Source organism: Alosa pseudoharengus, unplaced genomic scaffold (assembly GCF_046254945.1).
Source record: "Alosa pseudoharengus isolate Yale_2024_CS ecotype anadromous, Long Island Sound unplaced genomic scaffold, YU_APseudo_1.1 YU_APseudo_1.1_scf_5, whole genome shotgun sequence".
NCBI lineage: Eukaryota > Metazoa > Chordata > Actinopteri > Clupeiformes > Clupeidae > Alosa > Alosa pseudoharengus.
In genome coordinates this window covers 6,114,776-6,136,653 of record NW_027468837.1, presented here as the reverse complement: position 1 = coordinate 6,136,653, position 21,878 = coordinate 6,114,776, and the positions used below count along the sequence as shown (strand labels likewise).

General features: G+C 45.6%; 1 protein-coding gene across 3 annotated transcripts in view; it reads left to right on the top strand.

The window, feature by feature from the left end:
• Positions 1-21,807, top strand: part of vgll4b (vestigial-like family member 4b) — a 39,102-nt gene extending 17,295 nt beyond the window's left edge. For 2 of the 3 annotated variants that reach the window (XM_076268570.1, XM_076268569.1), the window contains exons 3-6: positions 9,685-9,874; positions 17,182-17,404; positions 17,687-17,810; positions 18,844-21,807. In XM_076268570.1, coding sequence (XP_076124685.1) covers positions 9,685-9,874; positions 17,182-17,404; positions 17,687-17,810; positions 18,844-19,094 — 788 coding nt within the window. In that variant the 3' untranslated portion in view covers positions 19,095-21,807. Of the gene's footprint in view, positions 1-2,172; positions 2,707-9,684; positions 9,875-17,181; positions 17,405-17,686; positions 17,811-18,843 lie in introns of those variants that run through there. The other variant, XM_076268568.1, reaches the window with a different exon arrangement.
• Positions 21,808-21,878: the final 71 nt, after the last annotated feature.

Genomic DNA, 21,878 nt, shown 5'->3' with positions numbered 1-21,878 from the left:
GGCTGTTCCAATTATACCCTGTGTGCCTGCGTTGTTGTCTCCGAAAACTACCCAGCGCAGAGGACAATGGGAGAAGCAGGCCGGCTGAATGAAGGCACTGTTCTGACTTGGCCCAGAGATGGGACTGAGTGTGTGAAACACGAGACAATGGCTCTTCCAAAGCATGGGGGGGGGGGAGATTTACCCAATGAGAAGCACTGCTCTTACTGAGTGTGAGTAGGCGGAGAAGCACAACTGTGTGTGTGTGGGTGTGGAGGAGGAGGAGGAGGAGGAGGTGGGTAGGGTTGGCAGGCCACAGCCCTGGGTAGGCTCCTGTGGATGAATAGGCTCCTCTAATCCCCCTCCTCTGCCATTGATGGGCGAGTCAAACAGAGGTCCCTGTAATCTGGATGCTGAGAGAGGACCGATGAATAGTCTGCTATTGCCTTTGAATAATCCCCTTTGCTCTGCTCCTTTTGCTATCTCTGTTTCCTGCCCGTGTCCCCTGCAGCAGAGAGAGCTTAACTGGGTGTAGAGTCTGTTGAGTTTTCATTACTACATAAAACAGTGCAGTGAGTGATGAGGCTCCCACTTCCTGGTTCACACCACATTTGTATTTATATAAGCACAACTCCTTTGATGTATGAAGGAAACCATGATGGATGCTACCTGATCTCTCTAAAGAACATGAATGTCAGAAACTCCTGCTTTTGTAACAAAAGAATGATTCTACATAGGACAAAGTTGTGTAGGCCTAACACTCAACTAAGTACAGAGCACCATGGCTGTTGCCAGCTGAATTGGAGAAGGGCCTTTAAGTGGTTGGCTTGGGTTGGTTGCCCTGGCTTGTCCTTGAAGGGCTCATTTTCAGTTTATTAATAATAATGATAATTAAGATTGCCACATCTGATGTATAGTTTATTTGCTCCAAGAAGAGGTATGGCTTCCCGAGCATTCAGCATGTTTAGGATCAGGACCATATGTCTCTTTATTGACGTGCTTAGCTCCCGGCTACAAAGGGGATATTTCTGTGTGTCTATCAACAATTCAATGCAGCATTCATTGTCCACATACGGGTTAAACCCCTACAATGCAAATCTGCCTATGCTGACTCTCACTTTTCCGTGTCCCTGCTTAGGGACATTACAGTTACATGATCACAAGCGCCAACAAACCAGAAGCGCCAATATTATGGTATGCACTTGGGACTTGGGACCAGAATAAAGCAACCCAGTGTGCCACTTGAAAGCTAACACCTTGTGCTTTTGTGGAAGAACAGGGGCACGCCCTTCTTGTTACATCCACTGCTATTAGCCTACTGTGCATAAGCCGTCCTACTGGTTTAACAGCATCATATGGCATTTTACTGACCTCTGAAATACTGATGCAACACTCAGCCTTGTCACTTTCAAATTATAATATCTCTTACCTGATGTGAGATGGTGGATCTATGTGCTACATGGCTATTATAGGCTATGGTGTTGTTTGTGACTTATTCATCCATTTCTAATGTGACAAAATAATGGCAATTGTTGGCAAGGTAAAATCTGGCTTTTGTAGGTTATGCTGTTTGTTTTGAGTAATTTCAATGACAAGATCTTAAATAAATGAAGGCAGATATCTTTTGACCTCACAATGATGGTGAGTGTAGTTCATGGCGTTATAAAAACACTCACCAGAGGGCAGCAGATCACCAAGAAGGCGACCTCGACATTGTTACAAAATAGTTCAGCATTCTGTCACGTTGTAACTAGTTTTGAAGTTTTTTTTATTTGACTGATAGATTCACGGATTTTATGTCATAGGCCTTTGTGCTTCTCACTCTAAAATGTCTAGGTTAGGTTATACATTTTTACTAGCAAGAAAAAGATCAACAACAAATATTTTTGCAGGCGAAGACGTAGACAAGCTACTTTGATATGGTTTTTTATTGCTTAAGTTAGTCGCTTTATTAGTTTGAATTTGTCTTACTTGGGGTTTGACGGTTTTTCTAGACCTATGTATGGAAAAAATGTGTGACTGCCTAACGTAGCCTAATTGATAAACGTTAAAAATAATCAAATCGTTTTCTTTGCTTGTTATTTTTGCTAGGGCAGCACTGTTTCCTGTCTGAATTTTTGACATAGCCCCTCCTTGTTTGTGCCTCCCGCTCTCTCCAGTTTCCCATTACTCTCTGTGCTTCGGTGCGTTCAGGGGGCTGATCTTGTTCAGGAAAAATCTCTGACATTTGAGGCGCTCTAGAGATTTAATGAGCATGCCCAGTGGCCGAAACCCCACATAGAGGAAACGGGTGTACATACGAGTCATACCGAGCATAGCCTGCGTGTCAGGGCAGTCTACTTACAGCTGGCTGTGAGGAGATCTGGCGCAACCCCTTTGTCCCCCCCAAAAATATTTTTATTTTCACTCTCACAATTGGAAAAGTTCTAAAAGTGTTTACTCACTTTTATCCAGGCCGTTATTTTATTCTTTGTCGCGTCGGGGCGCATAACTCTGAGATTTAGGCTGTTAGCCCACTCTGAAAAAAGTTAAAGGCTGGGCCTTTAGCTTTAGGACACGAATTCGTGAGAAACTGACCGGTCGCACCATTTCTCCCCCTGCCTCGATTGAAAGCAAAAAAGCTGGTCTTTTTGCTGGCCCGATAAATGCTTCTTACGAAGATGGACCTGTTGAACTATCAGTACTTGGACAAAATGAACAACAACATCGGCATACTTTGCTACGAAGGTAAAATGTAAAATTATATTTAATATAGTATAAATATGGTATTATACCATGTAAATATGGTATAATGTGTCATGTAGCCTATAGTTGCTGACAATGCATTTAATCTGAAGCTTTAAATGGTTGGAAAAGTGTATGATTTATGACGTAGCTGCGTATTGTTCCAAAGCTTTGAAATGTGAAGTTGCGATTGGCTTTTAAAGGGAAGCCTGTTGTAAACACTGGTGTTGGGTTTATTTTTAAAGTCGACAGTCATGCATTATCCTTCTGTAAGAGAGAAGCAAAACTTAACGATAACTTCAGTGAAGTAGCGTTTTGATACTCCAGTAACAGTAACGGTAAGAGTTGATGTAGACTGGTAGCCTACTCTCTATAAGTAGCCTAGGTAGTAGAGTGAGTAGGCTAGGTAATATATTGGCGACGTGACTTCAAACGGAATCAGGACAGAAAATATGATTATGCACTGTTTGATCACAGTAAAGTCTGTTATCATGCGAAATTCAACTCTGGAAGGAGAACGTGAGGTGTTCATAGCCAGCGTTCTTTTTCTTGTATAGGGCAGATAATGTAGTGTTTCATGTCAAACCACAGAGTGGCTGAAAAACATATGCAAGCCAGCAAGAGTATTTCGTCTAATGTTTGTAAGAAGGCTACTTGAAAGAGGCTCATAGCCTACATCCCCACCCCACCCCGATGTACACAACTGATTTGTTGTAATTGCGTGTAAAGGAAATTGTCTCATTGTCACTGTCGTCGTAAGGTCTTAGAGGTCATAGGCTTGATTATTTATATTAATAAAGGTTGCTTAATTTTGGCCCTCTAGCAACATCTGTCACAACTGGATAGTTAGTGGCATAAAGGGATTGCATAATTGGGTAACTCCCTCCTCCGAAGGTAGGAGTCATTCTGAAGTAACTAACAAACTGTTCATGCACAGGCATGTGTCTCTAGTGGTTATTATTAATGAAGATTGCATAGTTGCATTCATTCACAATGATTCAGTTATGAAACTGTTAGTATATTGTAGAATTCAAGTGGAATTAATTTTGTCCACTCCTGGCTGAGGGGTAGACATTGTTTTTATGAATATACACAAAAGTGTGTGAAACTCTGAAGAATGTCAGCCATCAGAGGTATGGTCGGGGGAGGAGTAGCCTAGGAATGGAGGAAGGGTTGTGCAGAGGAGGATTGGGTCTTCTCTGCACCATGCTGTACCAGCCTCCTGTTGTCACTTCTCAGTTGTCAAGCCTTTGGAAACATGATCCAGACTAGCGGGAAAAAATTAGGCTTTATACTCCCCCCTCTGTTTTTCTGTTCTTTGTTACTTTGAGTAGAGTTTGGACAAGTGGTGGTACATGACCCCCCTCCCCCCTGCTTGTCCAGCAACTGAATGACCAGCCTAATTCCATTCTCCTGCTTGCCTTTGTAGACTGTCCTGCCTCTGTCAGGGCTCTGTGCTAGCTAGGCTCTCTGGAAGCGTTCCTGTCTGAAAGCCCTTAGTAAGCAGGCCAGGAGATGAGGAGTAGAGGCCCAGGGATCAAACCCTCAGGATTAGCTCAGGCCCATGAGTGCACATGTCATTTCAGTTGATTATATCTTCCATATACAGCCATCAGACTTCACCAAGCCTAACCATTTATTAACCACCACAGGCAACTGAGCCCAACTAGGATTCCCAAGTTTGGTCACCCGTAGTTACAGTCTGCAATATCTTTTGTTGAGATGGACTGCATTTGTTTCCAAAGGAAATGATTCCAAAATACCATCAGCCATTAATGATGTGACCGATTTGCAATAGTTACATGTGCAGTTGTAGTCCTTTGAAGGTGGCTTTGTGTGGCGTTAAAGGGAGACACTACAGAGTGCTGCCTGTATCTGTGTTCTATTCTTAAGGAGGTCATTGGTCCGGTCCCTTGACAGAGCACAAGAGCAGCTTGCCATGCCACCCAGTTGTTAAATGTTCTTGTTTTCTTTGACTTTCATTCCTTTCTTTCTCAGCTCTCTCTCTCTCTCTCTCTTCCCTCCTATGATCCCTCTCTGTATAAGTGTCCATGATTCCTCACAACAATAAGTAGAGTTCTCCTCATCTTTCTATATTCTATACCGTAGCTATGATATTCTCTCTCCCATTTAATATTATGATTCTTTCTCAATATCTCTGACTATACTGATGCCATGTTTGATGCTAATGCCATGCTTGATGCCATGCTGTAATAGACTTGGAAAGGGCAGATGCAATTACAGTATATCCTGAACTTATATCTGTTACCTTGTGATGACCTTCACTCAGGCAGGTTCAGTGCTTTGTAACTCTGCGTCTCACATCACCCAGCCAATACGTTTGGTTGGTAGAGGTCCACTCATTTTCATGGCTAACCTAGTTGGCCTAAGGCCAGACATATTTGGAAGGGAAATGATTGTCCGTCATGACCATGCCAGGGACTGAGATCACCACGAATATGTTCTTACTGCCTGAACAGTTACTCTGAAAAGGTGACTAGAGGAAACTGGGAGAAAGAAATGTTATCAGTTTACCAGACTGAAGTTCGTCAATCTGAAAGCCGGGTTTCCTGTCTCTTCTGATTGTGATATAGCATGTGTGTGGTTGCAAAACAATTGTTTGGTGTTTTTTTTTTTTTCTTTTGTTGACCCTGGTGAGTGGTGACTCACCTCTGTTTCCATGATAAGCCTGTAGCCCTCCAAAGATAACTGGCCTCAGTGGACGGAAAAACTCCTAGCTTAGATGTGTGGCAGGCATGATTGACATGTCTCGGATGGCGACCTGCCGGATCTCCGCCGAAGGTCTTATTATGAGCGCCATTAGCGCTAGCTAGCAGAATAGACACTGCGATTTTGTTGTGATTTTAGTCCCGATTCAATTGGATCCAACAGACATTTGGATTAGGTGGAGTTCCTGTTTGAGCAGGCTTACAAGCCCAGAGGAGAAGACCTCACAATGAATATTCCAGCTCCGGCATGTCAGAAATGTCTTGTGGTGTGAGCGGTCAAACATACGGTGTGAGCACAGCAAATGCATCTGATTGAAACGCATGGTGTGTGTTACCATGTTGAATATGCACAGTGTCTGCCTGACTGTAGTGAAGCACTGCACACAAGTCTGCACACACACACACACACACACATACACACATACATAAAGGTGCACACATACACACAGGTATACACACACGCACAAGCACACTATGACTTGAGTGAGTTTTTCTTGTCATTTTGTGAAATTTACATAAGCAAGGGGGGTGGAGAGAAGTTGTCTTGTCTTTGGATAGTATGTGCAGCAGGCGTATGTGTGCGGAGGTCATGTTATGTAGGGCGATACAGCACATCTAGCTCTTGCTCCCTCCTAGTTCTTCTCAAGATCTTACTGCAGACGTGGGCACTCACTCCTCTAGGCTCCAGAGCTGGTGTGGGGTGGGTGACCGGTGAGGGCGGAGGGGGGCGTGGTCACGTGACCCAGTGACAGCGGCTGGAAATACACAATCGGCAGAGCACGACAGGCCTCTCAGCTATTTATAATGGGCTCTGAAGAATTGCCCGCCAAGCACATGGCTAACCTATCTGGGCTTCTGTGCATGAAGCAGTGCATCATTGCTATAAATAGGTCTGCTAGTCCGTTGGTTCATCACTCAGTGTCCGGCTCTCCACTATTCAAAACCTTGACACAAAGAGCAAAGAGTGCATTTCACTACCTAGACAGGCTAAGAGGCATTTAGAAATATGTCTGAGAAGAAGTGTTATAGCCATATTATTTGACTGCTTAAACGTTTACAAGAACAGTAAAATTACCCGTTGAACTGTGAACTGAGGGGAACAGTGTTTTGGAAAGACATGGTAGATAATTGTGTTATCTCTTGGACAAACTTTGAAGCACTAATATCACCAGTAACCTTAGGGCTAACCTGTCGGGACACTACAAATGGAAGTGCACAGTGAAATATGGAGAAGTTTATTTGTAATGAATGCATTCAACGGTCAATGTTTTTGGTGAGGGAATCAGGCTGTGCTTCCTCTACTTACTGTGCGGGGATACCAAAATGCACTCCCACACAGTAGCACACTATGTGTGTACCTCAACATCACTTGCTCAACCCCTCACACTTAAATTAAGCTCCAGCACCTTGGCTCCCCTGCCTGCTGGAGAGCTTAATTTAATGTTGGAGCTTAATTTATGTTGAGGTCTTCTCTCTTTGGCCGGAGGTGGAAAGAGACGCTGCTCAACATGTGTTTGGTTGAGCTCAAAGTTTTCAAACTTCCTATTTCTCCACCCCTCAGTATGGACTCATTCATAGAGTAGGACAAGCTGGAGTGAAGTGTGTGTGTCTGTGAGAGAGAGGGAGAGAGAGAGCTGAAACTTTAATCTTAACAATGAGCAAAAGGGTGGAAAAATAAAGCTTAGTAACCCATATCTTTTAATGGCAACATCAGTACCACACACAAAAGCTCCTTGTTGAGTTGTAAAGTCAATGCGATCCTACTGATTCACCTCCAACCGTTTGTTCTTTTTCATGAATGTGTTAGGGATCATTATATTTCAAAGGGTGTTCGTGTACAGGTGTTAAGCATTGTGAATGCATAGGAAGACAAGTTAAAACAGAGATGCTAAAAGGAGACCATTGTCCTGCCAACATCCTACTTGGGAGAATTCAAGCCAAGCCTCAGACGTCTTTTTTTAAATGGAGGTGTTTTTTTGCTCTGGGGTTCGGGTTACAGCAAAGGCGTTTGCCAAAAATATCATTTGCAGCGGATGCTTCGCTTATTTTCTGCTCTTTAAAGCAGCACTTGGAGATTTGGGGGTAAGGGGGTTTAGGAGGCGTACACCTCTGTAACCTGATCTCTCCTGCCTTCACGTTTGATGTCCCAAGTCGAGGTCGGCCTTTGATCGCGTTGCTCTTAATGACTGCCTCTCAGAACATCAAACGCCGGCGTGCGTCTCTCCTGACACAGATAGTGATCTTTATGGCTCAGCATGGGCCTTGCAAAAGTTACTGTACCAGGAGTCCCCCCTCTTTTGGCAGTGCTGAAACCTCTCTGTTGGTTTGGCTTTGTGCCACCCCACCCCCCCACCCCCCACACACACACACACACACGAAGTGTGAAATGCAACAAGTATGGAAGAAGGGATCCTTTTAGTTGCTCTGTGGGGGAAAATCCCTGCTGTATCTGTTGTGTGCAACTCTTAGAGCTGGGAGGTCTTTGTGTGCACGGGTGTCCTTTAAAAAGAAAACCAGTCTCTCAAAGTCTTATTTTGGCCTTGTGTGCGCATCAGACCATACCTGCTCATACCCCGCTTAAACACATGTAGTGGCAAGAGTTTGGGGAAGGATTTGGGGTCAAATGACTTGATTAATGTTTCTTTGTTCAAGTAGTTTTATGCAGTTCAGTAGTGGTCATTTTCTGACTCACTGGCCATGCTGTGTTTAGCATTCCCTCCTTTTCTACAATAGTATGCCTTATCTGACTGGCCTGAAGGACAATAAACTACATTAGACGAGCAGTAAAAGATTACACGCTCATTCTCTTACAATAGTGTATGAGCACACACACACACACACATTCAAGTGGCTCACTCTCAAAGCAGAGTGCAGATAAGCTATCGTGTGTCAGGGACTCTGGCCTGAATGGCTGAAATGCAGTGCCACCACCAAGGCCCACAGTCTCGTCTTTATTACAGAGCCCCTGCCACTGCCAAAAACAATGATGTCATACTGCTGTTGCCATGGAGCAAGGGCGGACGAGTAGAAACATGCCAGCGGGGGGAAAATAGGCCACTTGTTCTGAAGACACCTCGCGACAAGTTGTTTGTCTGTGGGGGAGTATTGTTTTGTATGTGGTGTTAGCTCGTTTACAGTGATGCTCTGATCACCCTATATGTGTTTTGTCTGAAATCTTCCATTTGTTTTTCAAATCCAGCTCAGCACAACTTTAGTCCATAGTAGGCAGGAGCAGTAGCTCAACCTGCATGATTGTGGATACTTCAAGCAACCATGACTTGATTTTGCTGCAGTTCTGAAAAAGTCAGGTTTATTCAGTTAATATTGACTTAGATTAATGTTACCGGTGACTGTGGCCCAATGAATCCATTCTGTAAAATCGCTGTGTTGGGTCGAGCAAACCTCCTCCACAGTGGAAACTCCCAGTAGCCAGTGGCTGCCAGTGGTAATTTTCCTGCCCTCTGTCCCCTCAGTTTACACTGCCTGCCCTGCTTGCTACTGCTCCAGACTGCATTTACATAAAAACTCCACCTTGGACTGTTTACTTGTGCTTGCTGATTCCTTGGCATTAGAAGGTGTACCCATTTCCAAACTGGAGCAACTCCAAAATGTTATGGGAACTTGCATTGCCTGTGAATTGAGCCTTAAACAGCTGGCCACTCTTTTTGGTTGCAGTTGTAGTGCAGTTTAAATGTTCCTTTTAGCGCTTTTAAAAAGCCAGGAGGGTGTATGGGTAGCTGCAAACTAAGCGGTCACCTAAAAAGGCTGTTTACGTCAGAGCAGGTTTGTAAAAAGCGGCTGAACTCTCCACATAAAATGGTTGTTTCAATCAGCCACTCTGTTTAATTAAAATGTTGGATGAGGTTTGGTTGTGTCTTTCGTTCACACGCTTTGTTGTGCACCCCCAGCTAACTCGCAAAACACAAGGATTAAGCGTCCCAAATGGCATTCATTAGTTTTTAAGTGCTTTTGCCTTGATGGCATTTCAACCTTTTGAGTTCCCTGCAGTTTTGCAGTTTTGAGTCTTTCCCACACAGAGCCGTGTGTGTGTGTGTGTGTGTGTGTGTGTGTGTGTGTGTGTGTGTGTGTGTGTGTGTGTGTGTGTGTGTGTGTGTGTGTGTGTGTGTGTGTGTGTGTGTGTGTGTGTGTGTGTGTGTGTTTCCCTTTTTAATGTCTTCAGTGGGTTGTAAACAAACTCTGTGTCAGTAAAAATGACCTCATCTCACGTTGTGCTCTGCTGTGTGTTGTGCAGGCGAAGCTGCCCTGAGAGGGGAGCCCAGGATGCAGCCCATGTCCCTCTCCTCGGCGGTCAGCAACCACCGGACCGGCCCTCCTCCCATCAGCCCCAGCAAGCGGAAGCACAGCGGGGACCAAGGCCACGACAGCCTGGACTGCAGCAACGAGCACGTGGCCAAGATGAGCCGGCTGTTCGCTGCACAGTTGTAAGCTCAACTCCTAAATGTCACGCCTGACTTTGTCCACAGGGCTCCGAGCTCCACAACGTGCTCTTTCCGCAGCGTGCCATTTCATAGAGGAGATAGTAGATAACCGAGGGAAGTCCTGTTACAGCAACACTAGAAGGATTACATGACTGACAAAAGGTTTGAAGGTATCAGAGTGAATGCTACATTTGGAATGTGGAACACTGCACTTCCTGTTTGAGTGAATTAATCTAGTAGAACACTAAATTCACAAAAGCATTTGAGTGAGGCACGTAGCATTCAAGATAAACCACCAATATGTACTTGTCCCAGATTTGCACCCAAGAATGTGAATTATGCACACTCTTAGGTCTTGGCAAATGTCACGTTCTGCCATTGAGCACTTTCTTTTTTTAGAACCGAAGGTGGAGGTTTTTCTGCAAGGTTGCTTTTTGGCCTGGAATGTTGAGACTCCCAGCTCCTTCAGATTCCGTAGGGGAAGGCCTGTGAACGCGTACAGGAAAAGGATGGCCGTGAAGTCGGGGATTCTTGGCATTCCAGATCCCTGTGCAGGGAGCACATGGTGCACTTGCAAGTGGCTGGCCAGGCCCCATAGCAGCCATGACTGGGCCTCGTGGATTCCCTGCATTCCAGCTCAGCTCCGCAGGGCTGCCATAAGCCATAAGAGCACAGCCATGGCTGTTGAGCGCTGAATGACCGGCCCCGGTGGCCCAGTCTAGCTGTTTGAGTGCTGAATGACCCGCCCCAGTGGCCGCTCCAGTGGTCCCAGTCTAGCTGTTGGCCGGGGGATGCGTGGCACAAATGAGGGCGCAAGTGTGAGCTGATCTGAGGACTAATGTTCTCACTCTGCGCTCTCCTCCTCAGCGGGCCCGGGCTGTGGAGCCCTGCCATGGAGCCAGGGCCATCTCGGCCTCAGCACTCCACCGGCTCTCCCTGATGCTGTGGCCACTCGGGCCGTTCAGATCAGACGTGCTTATTGGAGTGCAGCTGGAGAACAGGGACCTGGCTGGAGCAAACTAGAAGGCACTTTGTGTCTGCTTTTGTTTGGGTGACTTGCTGCTGTTTTTTTTTTTTTTTTAGGCCCCTGGTCTCTGGGGCATGTAGAGCAAATCACTTGGACTTTATCCAGTCTTGCGTAGGGAGGGAGAGAGGTTTAGTCTTGTCTTGTCTTGTCTTGTCTTCGATTAGATTATTCACAGAGTTGCAGTAGTAAACAAACTGACTGCTAGGCCAGCCCTTTTCACTTTGGTTCAGAAATATTCCCACACATTTACCAGATGTAATATTCCCAAAAATGGCTTTGTTTTGTGTATTTACTTTTTTGGATTAATATTGAGTAGTTCTGCTTTGGAGCAATATTATTCCAGTCAGGGGTTATCTGTCTCCTGCCACTGTGCTGCAGAGGTCCAAACACCAGGTCACAGGAGTTAACACATTGACCACACGAGTGGGATCGTCTTTCGTGAGGTTGAAACTGGGCCCAGATCTGCTCTGACCGCATGGCTGGCTGAACTCTGCCGAAGGCAGGGCGGAATCGTGGGCTGTGGAACAATGGCTACTTGCGTTAGAAGAACTCTTGTGCTCTGTAGACGCGCTGTGTCAGCACTCTGTGCGGGGTCAGGGCTAACCATAGTGATTGTAGGTGTTTATGTCCAGCACCCTCAGTGGCCCTTCACATTGTGCTGGTCAATCGGTCATCCTTAGTGTTTATATGCCACAGAACTCGTGCGGTCATGTGCTCTGTGGTTTCAGTGGGCATTAATTCAACTTTATGAAATATTTTGCTGTTGATGTATATGTCAAGTGGGAATGGCACATGGCAGGCCATTGTGTTAGACTCAAAGCCTGTATTTGTGTTGTTGGAAATACTATGCACTGAAATGGCAAGCCTCAGCAAAAAAAGCAGCACAAATATCTTTTGATAGGAAACACAGAGCCTTATCAAAACAAAACCCATTGTTGAACCCACTGTTGAAGCCTTTGTGTGTTTGTTTAGATTACTTTTTTTCCTTCAGCACTTTGAGTTGTGCTTTTCATTTATGTCAATCTCAACAGGAAGATCCGAGTGAAAACATTTCAAGAATTCAAATTTGCAATTTTTGTGTGAGTTTTATTTTGTTTCTTTGGCTAATTGACACTGGTTTATTCAACTCTTGAGCTTGATGGTTGGGAGCTTGTTTATGGCAGCATCTTGCATTCTGAACATCTCAAAGACTGACTGAAGGGAGTGTAGTAGGATGGGGGAGGGGGCATAGGTAAGTGATACCTAACACCACAGACAGTGGCGGCAGTCTCAGCAGCTCAGGTTACTATTATGGCGCTCCACTTCTGGAGGCAAAACCCTGCAGTGGCCTGGCCTGGCCTTGGGGGGGGGGGTCTTTGGCAGCCCACTCTCCTTTTTATCTTTTATCCCGAGAGTTGCTCTCTCAACGATATTCTCCTACACTCAGGCCTTCTCCAGAAGCACTCAGGTTTCAGTAGCTCCGGGGTAGCCTGCGGTCATTTGGGTTCCTGAAGGGCTTCTTTGTAAGAGCGGCACTCACCGTTTCGCAAGTTTAATGTGCAGTTCTATGTGCTGTAGCCCACTTTGCGAGGTGTTCTCTCTCTCTCTGTGTAGTTACGCAGAGCCGTTTCACTTTGCTGTAAGTGTGGCTGCAAGTGAGCTGTTGCGCAACAGCATTAAGGCTGCAGTCACATTGCGAGAGAGTTCAGCATTGGTGCACTCAGAAGAGAATGGGTGAGGGGACTTTTATCCCAGAGAGGTACAGAGAGCCATAACTCTGAAGAGTGTGTGTGTGTGGGGGGAGACACGGTGTTGTGGAGCAGGGTTTATGTCAGGCGGGGGCCATTTTCTCATTTTCACTGTGCTGCTGAAAACAAAGGGCCCCTTATCCTGTCAACCCACTGCGTGTTGGAAGCCTGCTCTGGCTTGTCCCCGTGGAGACGCCCCCCCCCCCTCCCCACACACACACCCCACCTCATACATACACCACCCATTCACTTCAGTCAGTCACCCCAGCCAGGACCCCTACTAGCAGCAGCCACCTGCACACCAAAAAGCAGTTGTCCTTGCTGCTTGCTATCTGCGTAGCTTTTCAGGCTAAAGTGCGGGAGTCTGCTCTGGAGCTCAGCGATTGTTTGGGTGCTGGTGCTGCTGCTGCTGCTGGTGCTGGCGCTCCCACTAGACGGGCGCTGGGGCCGGCCGCGCTGCGGTGGACGTAAAAAAGAACAACAGCCCCAAAAAAAAAGGTCCCCTCATAGAAGTGGGAACTCGGCCGTCCTCCGCTCTGCCTGCTGGGAACTTTGAGAGTGGTTGCTTCTCATGACTCCCGCCCCAGAGCCAAACGCAGAGGGAGGGTAGTCCTGTGCCAAAGTGGTTAGGCCCAGATGAAATCATAGTTTGCTGCTGTTTTACATGGAACCCTTTTCTTTGGCTGTAAAGGGCAGAATTTCATGCAGATCCCTTTGATGTAGCAGTTGAAGTCACTCATGGTATGCTCACACTGGGATTTTGGACTTCTAGCCTTCAGAGCAACATAATGGCAAGAGCTAGTGCAGTGCAGAGCTGTGTCACTACCTCTAAGTGTGACCATTAAAGTGCCTTTTTTGTTTCTCTTAAAGAGTGAATATAATCAGATCTGAAGAGCACTACATTTACAGGGTTGTGCTACTGTTAGGATTTGAATGGCGAGGAAATCAAAACTTTGAGCAAGACATTGAAATGGCCGTTGGTTGCTCAGGATAAGCTTAGATCTGTTATTGCCAGACCCATTACAGAGCTGAATCAGGATTTAAACATGATGAAATTGCCCCAAACCCAAACCTCTCTAAAACTAGCCTGCACACCAGGGCATTACCAGGGAGACTGTCTGCATAAACATCATTATTTCAGAATCGTGCTCGCCGACTTTGATGCGAATTAGTCTGTCTGCCAGAAAGAAGAAATTAGTCATTTTTAATTGCAATGCTCTTGAAGCACCAGACATTTGGATGTTTCATTGCTAGAGGAAGAACAAATAAATCAGTTTCACCAGAGTCTTCCTGCTCTGTTGAGTAAAATGCATCATAATACCAATTCATGTCGGCAGCATGTATTCCGTAAAAACATTTGTGTGTGTCGCTGGCTGCGTGTCCTGCCCATGCAGGACTGCACCAAAGCAGTACTTAAGGACACTTAATTAAAGCCTGACCCTAAGGACGAAAGCACCAGTGATGACACGCCCAAATCAGTCAGCATGTGGTTTCCAGGGGGACTGGCAGCGCGGCGTGGCGCAGCGTGGGGCTGTGTTTGTATCCTGTGGTTGGGGGCCTTCCACAGCCTGATCTCTCCCAGATGTTTCCTGTATCTCTTAGGGTGAGGTTCCAGGGTCTTGAACAAGAAATAAAACTCCCCAGCCTGCCAAGATTTGTAGTCCCCCCCCCCCCCCCCACTGCCTTCCCCGCTCCCTTGAGCCATGCCGAAACACAATTGTGAGAAAATGTGTCTTGTTTTTATTGGCTTACACCATTTCTTGCTACCCTGAAGAAAGTCTACTACTATAGACATCGTTCTGATATCTAACTGTAGGCTTTATACTGATTAGACATGTTTTTTTAAATGAATGACGGATGGCAAAAGTTTGACTTTTGAATGCCAAGCCCTTTTGTGTGTTTTTCTGAGTGGAGCACATGGGCTCTTCAGAGGATGACCTTAACTTGAAAGCAAAACCAAATGACATGGGAGCAGCTGCTCCCCAGTGGGCATTAAACACAAATGGGCAAGTGGTCATATTGTACAAGTCATGTGACTCTCATACTGTATCATACTGTACAGGGAGGATTTGTCCAATTTTTAAATTAATAGATCTCTCTGGGTAGCCGTTTTAAGATGCCACAAGATTCACCACTAATTGCATGCTGCATATAACCCAAGCACTTGTAAAAAAAACCCTGTTTCTTTAGCGCACTCTTGAGAATTATAAGACCAGGCTAAATCTGTCAATCACAACATACATATACTTTTCAGTTCCCGTAAAATGGGGCAGCAGTATAACTAAAGGCTTTAGCTTGGACTAGCCTAGGTAGAGTAACAGGCACAGTTCCAACTGCAGTGTGCGGGCCGCCACTTGTAGTAGTCACAGAACTTTACAACATAGGTGTGGCCTGAGCTACCCCCACCCTACCCCCACTCTTTATGTGTCTTTGTCAAACAGACTTCTTTCCAAGACTCTGAGGCTTTTCTGCAGGAGTAGGCTTGGTTGTCTTCATGCTTTCAGAGAGGGATTAATGTTGGGTGAGCACAGACCCCCCAGCCCTTATCTGCCATTTCATCAAAGCAGCTAGCAGCCTCATATTTTTATATAAAGCTTTATTCCTGTTCCACTCCAGTCCCAATAGTCAGATTTGATAAAGACGGCGACCAAAAAAGACCCCCAGCCTCCCCCGTTCCCCTTCATCCTCCATCCTACATCCATCCCACTCTCTGGCTTTTCCTTCTGGGAGCTGTTTCAGCGTCAGCAGAGCTGGTTAAAGACCCGAGGGAGAAAGTGAATGTGCGAGTTGTCCAAACCAGAGAGAACATGTCTAAACTCCGCTCTGGAGCCCATTCATACAACAATATGAACACTCCACAGGAGCTGGGGAGAGCTGGCCTGGAGGCTTTGCATGAGCCAGATGAGTTGTTTACATGCTTCCAGCTTCAGTTAGTGGCTTTTTACTGGAGGTGATTTTTGTCTATCCAAAAATGTGCTTTGTGAACAATGCAGCGTTTTTCATTGACTTGAAGCAACAACTTTGACAGACTTAGATTTTTGTTTTCAGCTTCTTGTTTTTTTTCCCCTTTCCACCATTTTATTTTGGCAAAATAGACCAGTCACCAAAAAACTACCTCGGAGGTCCTAGTTTAAGTTCACAGAATTTGAGACAGTTTTTTTTTTTCTGAAACCGGAGGGAGCATTTGAAAAATCAACATTTGATGGGGGGAGAAGTTGCAGGCTTATTCTCAACTCAGGTTGTTGTCTGCGTGCAATCAAAAGGGTCTCTTTGCCTGTCCAGCTTACCCGATTTGTCTCTGTGGGAGAGACATTTCCGCTGGACGTAGCGGTGTACTGCAGATGCTTTACTCGCCAGTGCAGTTGCCTAGTAACAGACTATTTCAAGGACCATGGCCCACACGGCTGAACTTAACAAAATCTTCCCTCTGTGCCCTGACTCACGCACACCCCTGTATGAAGTGGACAAATCAGCCTTTAACCCATGCGAGGTCCATTTGAAAATCTTGTCCATTGTAAAAAAAAAAAAGTCATGTTTTCAGGAACAGTCCCTCGTTCTTGTAGTCTTTGCTAACCATATACAGAACGGGGGGATTTTAAAGATGCAATTTCCTGGTTGGCGCATGTATGATTAGAGGGCCTGCCTCCCCTATCCCCTTCCTCCCCCAGACCCTTGAAGGCACACAAAGCTCATTGTAAACTAATCAGGGGCTGTGTGTGTTTGCCCCTTTCCCAGCCCCCAGTTCCTGCCTGTGCTCTGCTGTGCTCTGCTCTGCTCTCTGCTGCAGCGTGTGGTTGGGGAGAGGGTATTAAGTTTTCCTCCTGTGAAGCTGAGACGAGAGCGCTGTGAGCAGCCAGGAGAATCACACCCCCCGTCCCCCCTCCTCCCCCCCACCCCCCTAAACGGGCCCTCCGCTCCTTGGTGCTGGCAGACGCACTCACCTCCTTCAGGAAGGGTGGAATACCCAGCGGAAGAGAGAGAGAGGGGGAGAGAGAGAGAGCGAGAGAGAAAGGGAAGGAGACAAAGCACTCTCGTTTCAGACTTGTATGTACTTCCATGTTCTTCCTGACCAAGCGGGACAGAAGGATGTGATTTGTTAAGCTGGAAACTGCTCATTGTGAATCGAATGACGCACACTGGTTCAATTGTTCAGTGTTTGACGGTTTCAGTATGAGAATTGTGTTCACTTAACTTCTCAACTGGAGAATATCTAGGAGTTCCAATTACTTGATGGAAAGGCCAGTATTTTTTTCTAAAAACTGACGCAACTCAATTCAAACTCAACTCAAGTTGTTGTTCCTGAGCTCCATGCTAAGAAAACCTTGAAAGCTCGGCTACTGCTTGTCCCCTTTGCATTGTAAACATTGTGAACTATCATAGCCACAAGGAACTTGAGTTGGTCCTTATCAAACAGCCATGCAAACATTCATTAGACGTTTGCTGAATTACAGTATTAATAGTAGAATTCAGTCCAGCACTCACCCTGATTGGAAACTCACACTAACAAGCCGTGTGTGTGTGTGTGTGTGTGTGTGTGTGTGTGTCCATCTCCACAGAGGTAAGCCAGCCAATGGGGACTACCGCAAGGACCCTCGTGAGCGTAGCCGCAGCCCCCCGGAGCGAGTCTCCGTACCGGCCGTGAGTTTGCACACCGGGTCCCTCTACGGCCACATGCCCAGCCTGGCTATGGACCAGCCCCTCGCACTGACCAAACACAGCCTGGACGCTGCCCGCACGCTCGCTCTCTCCCCCAACGTCAGCCCCATCGAGCGGCAGCAGGTAACCACACCGCCTCCTAAACAACCAGGCCAATGAAAGGCCCAACTGTGTGTGAGCAGGAACCTGAAAGCAGGAAATTGATTGACCGGTCACCTGTTTCTTTCCCCTCGTCACTTCTCTTCACAAAATATAGCCTGTTGACTATTTTAAAAATGCTGTGTTTGTTTACTTTTTCAAATGTGGCTGAAGTGGTCCTGGAGATCTTGGTTGTTGTTCGTGCAAGTTCGCATATCCACGCCTGTCCCCTTGTGTGTGTGTGTGTGTGTGTGTGTGTGTGTGTAGAATCGGCCCTCTGTGATCACCTGTGCCCCGGCGAACAACCGCAACTGTAACCTCTCCCACTGCACTGTCTCCCACAACGGCTGCTCCTCTGGCCTGGCCTCCAACTACAGGAGACCCTCCAGCTGTAAGTAGCTCCATCCCTGACCACACTTAAACTCTCCACAGACACACCACTGGCATGAGACCTCTAGGCTGGTGAAGTGGCGAAAGGGCACTCTTGTCTTGTTATTCACGGAAAAAAACAATATTTCCAAAACTTGCCTGTCAACATGGACAGGTGGCTACATGTGAGAGTGAAAAGGAGTGTTTCTATTCCAATGCTGCATGACTCAATGCTCTATAAACAATGTGACCAATCACTAATCGCCCATCTGTAACTGACTAGTGCTAGTGCTAGTGGCCATTCTAAGCTTTGGTTATCAAGATATCCTGCCTGTATGTTTCCTGTGTCAGAGTGAAAAAAGCAAAAGGCTAGCTAGCTTGATATTAGCATAAAAGAAGTGTATGCTCTGTACTTGCATACATACATACATACATACTGCAAGAGTGAATTGGAAACATTTTACCCATGTGTACCGTTTTTTTTAAATATCAAATAACAGTATAATGTATACACAATATTAATCCCATAGCCTGTGGTTGCTACCTCGCTGCTAGACTCTCACTGTGTGTGTGGGCCCGATCAAAAGCCACACTGCAGTTGTGCATGACTCAACTAGCAGGAGTCAAGCAGCTGGTCACACTGTACAGGGCAATCTTTATGGCGTGAAGTAAGAGTGAGCTCTATGCTGGGTGTGTAGGGCTCATGAGATGGACTCATCTGAATGAGTGAGAGAGAGGCCAGAGGCCTGCTGTTGGCACCGTAGCTCAGCACAGGTCAGCGGAGGGTCACGGGAAAGGAGCGTTCCCATCCCATCTGGGACTGGCGCTCTGAGATGAAGTTCTTACACTCTGGCACACAGGGGGGAAGATGCTAATAAACTCCAGATTGAGTTGTGTAACTCCTGCAAAAAAAAAAACGTTTCCTCATTTTATGAACTTTATTATCTACCATATGAATCTCTCCACTTTCCTGATGCCCCCCTTAACTCTTTTTAGTGCTCTAAGTTTATCCTTCACAAAGATGACCATTGTCCCCCCCTCCCTCTCTCGGCTAGCTAACAGTACGGCCTGTGATCCTGTGATTGAGGAGCACTTCCGCCGCAGCCTGGGCAAGAACTACAAGGCGGAGGCGGAGCCAGTGACCAACTCTGTGTCCATTACCGGCTCGGTGGACGACCACTTTGCCAAGGCGCTGGGCGAGACCTGGCTCCAGATCAAGGCCAAGGGTGGCTCCACGGGCAGCCCGGAGTCCTCCCCCAGCAGCCACATGCTCAGCCACAGTCACTCCCCCTCCGTCATCTCCTGAGAAGAGGACCAGAGCCCACCCCTTCACCTGAACCCTGGAGCCCCCAGCCCAATGAGCCTTTGCTTCCGACAAACCATGCGTGCATGTTTTAGCCCCGAGCTGACCGCATCGCTAGTGTATAGCTGTGTACATAAGACAGAGGGGAAAAAGGAGGTGCTTCATCTGTAATTTTTGTATGTTTTTCTTTTTTTGTGTGCGTTTTATTTTACTTGTCTTTTGCCTTACTCGTTATTTCTTTTTAAGTATGTTTGCCTTCGTTTGCTTGGCATATGCATTGCCCACAGTGTAGAGGAAAAAAAAAGAAAACATGCTTGAACCATTTTGTTTTGAACTGGTTGTTAGCAGCTTGCATCTTAATGACCTGCTTGAGTTACCAAAGAACCTTCTGATGCAAACCTTTAGTCTGTTGAAGAACAAGCAGTTCCGTTATGGCACCCCTCCGAATATTTGATCTGGACTTGTGGTTGTCCTGCACCAGCAGGCCATGTGCAGTCCCATGCACTCTCCCTCTCTCCCCCTGCTGTGCGTGTGTGTGTACTTGGAAAAGAAGGCCTGGTCTGATTTGCACTATTGATGGAGGGACTGAGATGTCATGTTGTCAACACGGAGAGTGATATTTGATAGGATTCTTTCCTCCTTTTGAAGTTTCTTCCTGTTAAAAACGTATTAAACATGGAGAGTGCCGACTGGCCTGGTTTGGTGGTGCATTATCCCAGTAGACGTTGCAGGGAGAGGAAAGGTGATTAATTAAGCCATCTCATACTTCAGAGAATTGTTTTGTCTGGTTGGTGCCAACAACTGGACTTCATTGTTTTCTACACATGGGCATTTTGGAATCATTTTGGATGTGTGAGTTCCCCCAGGCACTGTGGTTTTGGTAGAGTAGCTATGGTTTGAAGGGTAAAACTAGTGCTTACTGATGCATGTTTGAAATAGCTGGTATCTATTGTTTAGACATTTCAATCTTCATTCTTTTATTAGCCTCTTTCAGATGTCTAGTTCTATTTTTGTCAGTAACAGTCTAGATAAACTTACTGCTGGTACAGTTGTACTCAATATTTTTTATTCAATATTCATTATGGTAGCAGCCAGCATCAGAGGATGGCCTCCGGACAGGTCTTCCATGTTATTAACAGTTGGATTTGTATATCTTATTAATCCACGGTACAGGATGCTATCACATTTTGCATGACTGAAATAAGATGAACACTAGCAGCTGTTGACAGGTCAGCCCCCTGAGAGTTCTCTATCTCCTGGGGGAAAGAAACATGTGTCGAGACGTGTTCATTTCTCGTTTTGTTCTGTAGATGTCTTTTATCGACTTCTCTTAATTTTGCAACAGTTGCCTGCAGCTGTGGAGACCTCTGACGTGTCTTTTTCTTTTCAACCTGTACCAAGGCGAAATACATTCCTCCTACAAGGAACCTAGTACAGGTGTTGCATTTGTGTCTCAATTACAGTATAACTACTAACAACGAACATAAGTGATATGTAGTAAGGAGGTAGAAACTTGGAGAGGCATGGACATTCGCACTGCCCATTTTAAACATATCTTTCCCTTAAATCGTATGTCCTGACATTCCATCATCCCAGTTGACCCCATTGGCCACAACTAAATTCAGCCAATCACATTATGTTTGAAAAGAGTGACGATAGCTGCTAGACAGCAAATGTTTGCTTCACGCAAGAGCAATGACATAAGCAGAAAAAGTGAAAGTAAAAAATACTCCACAAGAAAATAGTTCATTTTGTATTTTTCTATGTATGTAATTGACACAGTAAAATATTGTATATTGCATAGTAGGCCATTTGAAATCTTCCTACTTCAGTATGCATGTCTACAGAGGGAAAGGGCATTGTGTCCCTAGGTCATTATGTACAATTTCACCATGTTATTTTGTTTTGTTTTAAACTAGACTCGCTTTCAGCTTTGGCACACAGCACCCTACACACTGTAGGAGAATCACTTAAAGAAAAAAAAACTTTTTATATAGGTAACTATAAGACCATCATTACGCTGTGCGTAACGAATGTACAGAGAACAGAAAAATCGTAGTCATATTTTTTGAGGAACAATTAATTTGTTAATGATATGTAGCTATTTAATTTTTCCCTGTCCTTTTATTGTAATCGTGCATTATTATTATTATTTTTTTGTTTTTCTGAAAAAAGTTGATCTTTTTCGTTTGTAGATTTGTCTGTAAAAGGTTAAGTGCAGGAACACAGTTTATTCTATGAGAACAGGGCGTGTATCGCGCGACAGCCACTCCTGTATTAGCGCTGAAGGCTACTGTGCAGTCTAAACAACAGCACCCTATTCCCATGGGGCTGGTCTCTGGACCACACCCCCTCCCCCACACACACACCTCAGAACAAACATGTCCACCCTACGAGTGCACAAGCACAGGTGGGCCACATCCACTCATATCTGACTGTTTGGGAATAGAAACGCCTGTTTTCCTTTCTTAAGCAGTACGTCTGGAGCAGGTGAGGAGAGGGAAAAAACAAAAAGACAAAAGTACCCGAAACTTATCCAATTTCTCACTTGGAAGCAGCATGTTGTGTTCTTCCTCTGACAACTGAGTCTGTTTGTAAATCTGTATTATATCCTCATTTTGTGGCCTTTTTACCTTCAAATAAAAAAGGTTTTGGCAGGCCACCTTTTTGTACTTAAAGTAGCCTTGACGAACAATAAAGTGCTCTTAAACCACAACTCTTGAGAAGTGTCCACTATTGTGTGTGTGTGTAGCAATTACCATACTTAAGTATTAGGTCACTAATCCT